Raw genomic sequence first — 9,466 nt, 5'->3', positions numbered from 1 at the left:
AATGAAATGAATTTGAAACGTCAACTAGTAGAGACAACAGAAGCTGTCAGACAGAAATTCAACTCTATCAAGAATGATAATATTGAAAATCGTTCGACACTTGAAAGATTGTATGAGCCCATAATGAAACCATTGAATGTTTTATCATCAAACGCTACTTCTAAATCAGCAGTGTTATCACCAAATCGTGGATCTGTTCAATCTACTTCAAATTATCCCATGAGTACTCCAATAGGAAGAAAACAATCTTTTGATGGTGTATCATCTGTGAATAGTGACACGAGCACACTTCAAGACGATATGAGAACAACTCTATTCGAAACACCATCATCGTCCCACATCGATTCCTCGGATCCTGACATCTCACCTGTTATGAATGAAAGTGGTGAAGATGTTTTGATGAAACATTTGAATAATGTAAAATCTAGAAATCCAGCATATGATGGAACATTTGGCGTACGTATGGATCCAATTACACAAAAGCTGAAAATGGGAAGTCTAGTGGTACATTTCAAAGATGGAAACATTTCATTTTGGGATGCTAATAAAGTGAAAAAATATGAATGCGCAGGTAGTCCAGAATTATATGATATGATTTTTTTGAAGAATCCACAAGATGTTGATAATGAAGAAACTCGTCAAGTATATTCCAAAATATTGAAAATAACGAATGCTCCATATAAACAATATCATCTGAAGAATGGTTTTAAAAATACAAATTCTAAAAAATTTCGTGAAGTCATCAAACCACTATTAGACTCACGACAATATCCAATTAGGAGTAGAAGTAAAATTGGTGGAGCACTCAAACGAGTGAAAATGGAGAAAACATATAATTCTAAACCTGCGAATTATGTGTACTGGAATTCACCGAAAGAGTTAGTTGCTCGCCTACGACTATTGGTAGCATCAAAGTCAGCTGGACATACCGGACATGATAATGAAATAATTTCAATAATTGAAGAATTACGTGAAGAAGGTATAATATATTGATATATATCCACAAGTAATGATCACTGTCACATCATCATTCAATGCAGTAACATTATCACTTTTTTTCTCTTTAATCATATTGAAATAGAATGACTAATGAAGTAAGTGATATCAAACGACAAGTTGTTAATGAATTACATAGACCTGCAAGACGTAATTTTCGTAGAAGAATAACTACCATCAAAGGTTTTGCAGATCTATGGCAAATAGATCTAGCTGAACTACAACCTTATGCAAAAAGTAATGAAGGATACCGATATATACTTGTAGTAATTGATTGTTACTCAAAATATCTATGGACTGTGCCAGTTAAAGATAAAACAGGTAGTACAATAACTAATGCAATGAAATATGTACTGAAGAAAGCCAAATTTTCCCCTAAACATATACAAAGCGATCAAGGGAAAGAATTTTTTAATAGAAGCTTCTCATCTCTCATGCGAGAATATAATATCAATCATTATTCAACATTCAGCACAAAGAAGGCAGCTATAGCAGAAAGAGTGATTCGTACAATAAAGGCATGGCTCTACAAGGAATTTTCGATGAGAGGTCACCACAAATGGCTTGATATTCTTCCAATTATAACTAGTAGATATAATAATAAAGTTCATCGTACAATAGGTATGGCACCCATCAATGTTGATTCAACAACAAAATTGAAATTCAAGGGTATCAATGGAATTGATACAGGAAGACAAAGTAAACCCAAATTCCAATTGAATGATATTGTACGTATAAGTAAATACAAAAATATTTTTGAAAAGTCTTACACTGCGAATTTTACCACGGAGCTCTATTCAAGATTGTTAAAATTAATAAAACCATCCCAACGACTTATAACCTTGAAGATATGAATGAACAGCCGATTAGAGGATGTTTTTACGAAGAAGAGTTATTACGAACCGAGAATCCTGACGTATATCTGATTGAGAAGGTGTTGAAGAGAAGAAAAAATAAAGTATATGTAAAGTGGTTAGGTCTTCCTAGCGAACAAAATTCTTGGATTGATGAATCAAATATGGTTTAAATGTATCTAATAATGACTTTTATGAATAAAGTAATATTAAAGTTCATTATTGTTTTCATTTCAATTATAAGTATGTGAATTGAAAAATATTGCAGCGGTAAACATTGCCCCAGCCATTCGCAATGTTCTGTGTATACCAAACCAAATTAATTGTATACTCCATTCCCGCTTATATTTTTCAACTCACGATATTGAAAACACATTATCATTCCCAAAACTAATCGCCGTCACTTTGAAATGCAGTATCCAACTCTTTCTGCCAATTATCTCTCACTGATAATGCCGTCTCATAAAGCTTAGTCGACTCCTCAAGCTCAGCCTGAGCTTGCATTCTCGAACGTTGATGGAATTGCTTATCTTTACCAATTTTTGAACGGAGTTCATCAGCATCTTTAGACATTCTAGCCAATTCAACCTTCGCTAATGCAATCTTGGCATCTAATGCTTTCAAGTTCAGCAATAGTCATCTGTGCCTTTACAAGACGGTATTTTGCTTTCCTTTTCATTTCCCCAAACCGATGGAGGGGACTGAAAGAAGATAGCGGTTCAGCTTTCAAATCACTCTTCATTTCTTTAGGAGTACCTTTTGGCTTCCTCTTCGATCTGTCACTTTTCGTTGCGGGTTTTTTCTGTCGCACAACACTTTTGGATTCTTTCTTTTCTTTAAAGTCAGTGACAATCGATGAAGATGCCTTAGTAACCTTCCTCTTGATTGTTCTAGATTTCTTATCAACACCAAGAGGAAGGGTAGATGAAGAGTGTTTGAGTGATGATAATTGCGAAACGATCGGATTTTCAATAATAATTTGCTCATTTGGTTCTGGCACATCTGCAAAGTTAACGAAGTCGTTAATATCAAAATCATTTATCGAATCTTGACTCGATAAATGTAATACTGGAATATTTTCAAAGTCAGTCTGATCGATATCAACAAGTGGTGAACCATCTTCAGCAATCAATAGCGGCATAGAGCTCATGATTATTAAGGTCTGAGGAATGATATGTGATAGCAATAGAATGTGGATAGGAAAGGTGATGATGTTACTGAGACCTCACCATTTATAGAAGAAAATAAACTAGCGCATGCGCTCTTTCATCAACTGGCACATGCGCTCTCTCACTAAACTATTCACGCATGTAACAATCTTTGTCATTTAAGAGGAAAACTTTGTGTTGCATGCATGTATTTTTAAATGTTAGAAAATAATACAAATAAATTCAAAATATATATATATATATATATATATATATATATATATATATATATATATATATATATATATATATATATATATATATCTTTATTAATAATAGAGGACAATAACGATAATAAAAAATATAAAATGAAAAATGTCAATATGTCTCTGTGGATGTGGAACGTTCTTTGACTCTATTCCTCAATAGTTGTTGCTCGTGCGTCAAACACCAACATTGAAAAAAATGGATTCTCCTATTGGGGTAGAGTTGACCAACCTTCTCACACAGATCCCAAGTACTTCTACATGCATTGCATACATGATTCCAACAATTCATGGAATATGTATCACAACGCAAACAACGTTGCAGTGGAGTTGGAACGGCAGCACAGGTACCACAAATATTTCTACAGATACCTATATTGTTAAATATTATAGGTTCGGAACACTTCAGACACTGTAACTGTTGTTGACGATAATCCGATTTTGTTCGCTTCGGTGGATGAGAAGGAGGCGATAGTTGAATCCGCAACACGCAATCACTACACATACCAGTACATGGATTGATTGAATCCTTAGGTCTACTTATTTGACAAAAGTAGCACACAATAGCCCCTGCAATCATCATTGCGTAGACACACACTTTTGGTTTTTCATTCCACTCTTTTGGAAACGGCATTTTACTAATTCGATTAGAAATATTAAGAGATGACTTACAGAAACTCTGAATGCTCTCTCCTACACCTACGATCTCTATTTATACAAATCAACATCATGTGAAAGTATAGTGGGATAACTTCTCCTACTATTCCACTCTAAACGAGTCAAGTGGGAGTCGCATCACCTCCTATATAAGTCGACTTGCAAACCTAGAGTTCATTCATTCACTCTCTACAACTGTGAGCAAACAACAACAAGATGAATTCTGCAAAAATAAATGCTGCATTAAATAGAATATCTGCTGTTGATGAAAACAATTGGATAGACGAATCAGATGATGAGGATGTCAATGTTCCGCTAGAGGAAGTGATAGTTGAAGCAGAAGATGTTGGAGTCGATGAAGATGAGATAGACGAAGTTGAAAACGAGGCCAACCAAAGCGACGAAGATGATGACGTGATGGAGTTTGAGAGGGTCATGGATGAAGAAGGAGATGATGAAGGGATAGAAGCTGACACAACTGAAGGCGATGGTGCTTTGAGGATCGGTATGCGAACGCTCAATGTCAGTGAGACACTGGAAGATCCCTTGGATTTGTATTGTGCAATGGATGCATACGTATTGATCAGCACTATAGATGGAGAGAACAAAAAACTATGTTGGTGCTGCTTTCGGTTTTATTCGCATAGAAACAATAATGGAGGGTGGTATGCCCATGTCAACACCCACAACACTGTCTCAATTATGGAAATGGGACAGAATTGGTGTGAAGCTTGCGAGAGGCCACTAACAAACTTCACCCGAGTATCTACATGTATTATATGTAATAATGTCCAACCTGTGGCACAATAACCGTGGACCTACTGGTCAAAAAAAAACAACAGCCCTTTTCAGGGCTACATTATTCACACAAACAGTAGTTAGTTGTATTAGTATTCATAGATTATATGACAAATGAATACTTTGACTAATAAAAGTCTAAGTAATTTGTTAGTCTTTGAATATCTATACATTATATCACAAATAAATTACTACTTTGACTGAAAAGTCGATATTTAGAATTTGATAGTCATTGAATATCTATGCATATGATGAGTACTACTTTAAATGAAAGTTGAAGTTGGCATTTTGTCAATCATTGTATGCATATAATGATGAATACTTTTACATACATACATTTTGTTTGAGACTATAATGTTAACAATGGTATGAACCTGTTTCTGTTTGAAAGTATAATGAAAGCTCTGAAAAGAGCTATTTTTTTTTATTGTTTCAGTCTTCAATTGTAGCCCTGAAAAGGGCTGTTTTTTTTATTAATCCATGCAATGGTATGGACTAACGCTCCTCATCATCATCAGAAACAATGATGATTGTATCATCATCTGTATCTGATGATATACTGATGATGTCATCCTCATAATCATCTGAATCAGACGATATACTAATGGCATCATCATTAGCATAATTATCTAGCTCGTTATCCTCTAGATCGTCTAACTCATTGACATCCATCTCTAACTCTGCCTCTACTTCCTCTTGCATACCTTCTTCCATACGTGCCGGGAAATCATCAGGTAGATCATAGATACGTTGCAGCATTTGTGCAAAATTTGTACTGAAATGATCGAACGTTGAATCTATTCCATGTACCTGGATGGGGCCTGTACTCGTCATAGAATACTCTGGTACACTCATCGGTTCGGTGGTGGAATCAGCACTCGACATTGTGGAAGAATGATATAGAACTGGGATTGATGCTTTATTTATACTGGAAAAAAAAGGAGGGGGTGAAGTGTAAATGTAGAACAATTCAGTGTTTGAAATTCGAAAGCAATAAGAATGACAATTTTCTTGAAATTCTAAGTGATTATTATTATGAGAAACTCTGGGTGATTATTATAAAAAAACTAATAAGGGAGAGGGAAAAAGACACTGCCCCAACCTCGCAGTGCCTCGTGTACACCAACCAAAAAGTGTGTACTCCGTGGAAGGAAAGGAAAGAAATAGAAAGGATGGGAGAAACGAGGAAACGATTACATATCATCGTCTGAATTCAGGACTTCATCAATCAGGATAGGGGATGGTGGAGGACTATCATCGGACTCATTTTCAGCGTCACCGTCATCATCGTCATCGCTGTCGTCGTCGTCTGTGTTTCCGGACTGTGTATCCCATTCGTAATCATTTCGCCAATCATAGGGATCTGGATAATCCCCATCAGACAGGTCCGCTTGATCGGTTCCAGTAACGTGAAGCACTTGTATCCGATCATCATAAATTATGTTATCATAATTCATCGAGTGAGGTGCCGTCGTGGAGGTAACGAAACCTTCATGGATAGAAGCCCAGTAAGGATGTTGATGCGCTGGGTCACTGTACGGCTCAGTAGTTGAATCAGGTTCCATGTTGAAGGTGGCTGATCAACTGAATATTCCAACAGATAATTCCTACTTTTATACTTTTGAAAGGGAGTGGGGGAGGAGTGGGGAGGAGAGGGGATTAAGTGGGAATGAATTTCAAAAATGACATGAGCTATATTCCATGAGAGAGAAAATTGAAAATACTATATGAATTATATGAAATATACTTATTGATTTCATTATGAAACATATTTTCTTCCCAAGAGATTATTTACAATAGATTAGAGAACACAAAAATTGATGTGAGGTATTTGCATAGAAGAACTTGTAATTGAAATAAAAAAAAGGAAATAATAATGAGACGTAGTGAAGAAAAATGCTCCAACCATCGCATTGTTCAATGTGTACCAAACCAAAACACTTACACTTACACTTACACTTAATCTATGGGAAAGTTTTTATAAAAGTCACTAACTTTTTATAAGTCTCTATCGAAGAGGTATCTGCTTCACACTTTTTCTCCAGAGATGCATACTTCCGATCCAGTTCGGCTATTTCTTTTTCTACTTCCCTCCGTCGGTTAACAATTTCAGCCATTTCGCGCTTCCTTTTAACCAACGCGGCCTCACTAGCTCGAGAAGCATGTTCTGCTTCCTTACATCTCTGTAGAAAACTGTCCAACATTTCACTAACCTCTCCGATAGGCTGTCGCACTTGTGGCACTAACACTTCAGGATTCGTCACCGGTGTTGCCAGCATCGGCGAAAGCGGCACCACCGACGGAGTGAATACGATGGGAGCCTCCTCCGATGGGGACAATACAACTGGTGGCTCCTCCGGAGAAGGCGCCCTAGGTTGTTCCACTACTGCTGCGGGTGGTGTGGAGGGCCTTAAGCTGTTTGGAGCGGTCGACCAACTACCTGCATAAGGATTAGTCCTATTGCAAGTAGCTCGGTACTTAGAAATAGGACCAACCTTCGCTGCAGGTCGTTGGCAAACCTTCTTTACAGGCCTGACTTCCTCCTCCTCCTCGAATAAGTCAGGGCTGGTAGATCTGCACCCAACTCGCGAAGTGGATGCCTTCTCCTGCTCTGTCATAGGCATGATGGATGCCACAGCGTTATTTAATTCCTGAGTGTTGGATGCCATTCTGAAAATGTAAAATAATACAAAGTTAGTAGATGTAAAAAATTAAAGTACATTGTTAACTTACTCAAACTTAGCTCCTCGTCGTATAGTACACTGCTTCTGGTTGAGTATGGCTGGACTGCTCTGGATGACTGGAGTTGACGTACTGAATGTAGAAGAACGTGCTCCTCGGGGTATCAACATCATTGGGAGTGGAGGGAATGAGGTGGGGGCGTGCATGCGCAATGGTTGGAATATGGTGGGGCGAGAAATGGTAGGAAGTGGGCGGGGTGAGCAATGGTGGGAAGGAAGCGGGCCGCGCTCCGCGCGGCTTACGCCCCAATTCGCTACGCTCGCGCCGGCGCGCTTCGCGCGCCGGCGCGAGCGTAATGGGGCCACCGCCCCGGGGGGAGGAGGGGGGGGCGTACGCGCGAGCGTAATGGGGCCACCGCGCCGGCGCGCTTCGCGCGCCGGCGCGGTGGCCCCCCACCCCCACCCGCGCGCTTCGCGCGCCGTGAAACCTAACCTAACCTAACACCTAACTTAACGTATGTATGACCCTAACCTACAGTATGTAATAACCTAACCTAACCTAATCTAACCTAACCTATCGTAAGTATTAACCTAACCTAACGTATGTATGACCCTAACCTACAGTATGTATTAATCTAATCTAACCTAACGCGGGAGTAAATTCACCATGTTGGTTCAATTAATACGTTATCAGTTGGTTTTGGTTTTGGTTCTATTATTCTAACATTTGGATCAATGTCTAGTCCTGGATATCCCAGTCCACCTGATGGCCTGACTTTATGGCTTTTCTCCAAAACTTCAACTCTCTCTTCTAGTACATCATACTTTTTCATTGTAGTCCCTGTTATGTTTGACATAGCATCAAATTTTTTATTTGTAGACGCTGTTATGTCAGACATTTTTATGTCCACATCATTTGTAAGTTTGTCAAATTTACGAGTGAAAGTTATCCGAGCCTCTGCAATTTTATCGTCAAATGCTTGACGGGCATCGCGAGCAATATTACCTATTGTGGATTGTATTGCAGCTTGTAGGTCTAGAAGTATAACCTCCTTTGTTCCGTTAATTTCCCCCTCAAGATATGATACAGTTACACAATCACTCTTGTCAATTGGTTCGCTTATATTTTTCAATATTTTTCTTTGCATGTCATAATGACCATCTTTTGTTAATTTAAAACCAATCCCGGGAGGACCTCGAATGACATTACCACCCAATTTTCTTTTTCTACCAAACTTATCGATTGTTTTAGACATTGTGCACTCTACGATGATTCTTTTCAAACTGATATTTCTTTCATTTACATTATGCTATATACTTTACAGTAATTGGTTAGGAAAATAGAAATGAAACAAATAATATTTTTATCATTTTTTATTCATCTAAGTAACTTGGTAAAAGTGATACATATACAATACATAATACAATAATCACAAATAATCACAAATAAGAATGTTCCGGTTTGAAGGAATAAGCAATAATACTTCGAATTATAATTCAATTATTCATCTCTACAGTCAACAAATTGATTAGTTGGTCTAAGGCGCTCTCTTGAGAAAAAGAATGAACGATTTCAGACACCCAACGAATGTTATCATTAGGATCATTTCGATAAAATTTTATATCGCTATGACCCCATGGAAGAGTTCGAGTGGTATTCGGAATGATGAATCTCTTGTCGTCATGATACGATAAAGCGACTTTATTTTTCAATTCAGTGTAAATATCATGCAATACGCTTCTGAACGAGTTCATCTTCCTGAATATCATACCTCCCTCTTCAATGATTTTTTCATAGTCTTCACATGTCAATTCATTCTTTATAACAGATCGTTTCACACCTTTGGCCTTCTTCAGTTCACCATCAACAGATTTCACGTAATACGCTTTAGCACCTGTACCGTAAAAGCTGATTATTGGATCATTTGGGAATTCATCTTTGAAATTACCCAGAACTGACTTTGTCACTGGAATATTGAATTGGTTTCCTATTTTATAATTAGATGTATCGAACTTATTTATATTATTTTTGATAAATTCATAGAAATTGTCTGTATTTACTTTGA

General features: G+C 37.5%; 1 protein-coding gene across 1 annotated transcript; it reads right to left on the bottom strand.

Annotated features, from left to right (window-relative positions):
- Positions 1-6,499: 6,499 nt before the first annotated feature.
- On the bottom strand, positions 6,500-7,770 carry LOC141485348 (uncharacterized). Its single transcript, XM_074181845.1, has 2 exons — positions 7,453-7,770; positions 6,500-7,389 (listed from the first exon to the last, which is right to left on the bottom strand). The coding sequence occupies exons 1-2, from the start codon at positions 7,605-7,607 to the stop codon at positions 6,684-6,686; spliced, it is 861 nt and encodes a 286-aa protein (XP_074037946.1). The 5' UTR covers positions 7,608-7,770; the 3' UTR covers positions 6,500-6,683.
- Between the last annotated feature and the right edge of the window lie 1,696 nt (positions 7,771-9,466).

This window comes from Leptinotarsa decemlineata, unplaced genomic scaffold (assembly GCF_025532065.1).
Source record: "Leptinotarsa decemlineata unplaced genomic scaffold, Ldec_3_MD MMD2_tig00026316_RagTag_RagTag, whole genome shotgun sequence".
Classification (NCBI taxonomy): Eukaryota; Metazoa; Arthropoda; class Insecta; order Coleoptera; family Chrysomelidae; genus Leptinotarsa; species Leptinotarsa decemlineata.
Note: the sequence above shows the minus strand (reverse complement) of the source record. Positions and strands in the feature narration are given on the sequence as shown.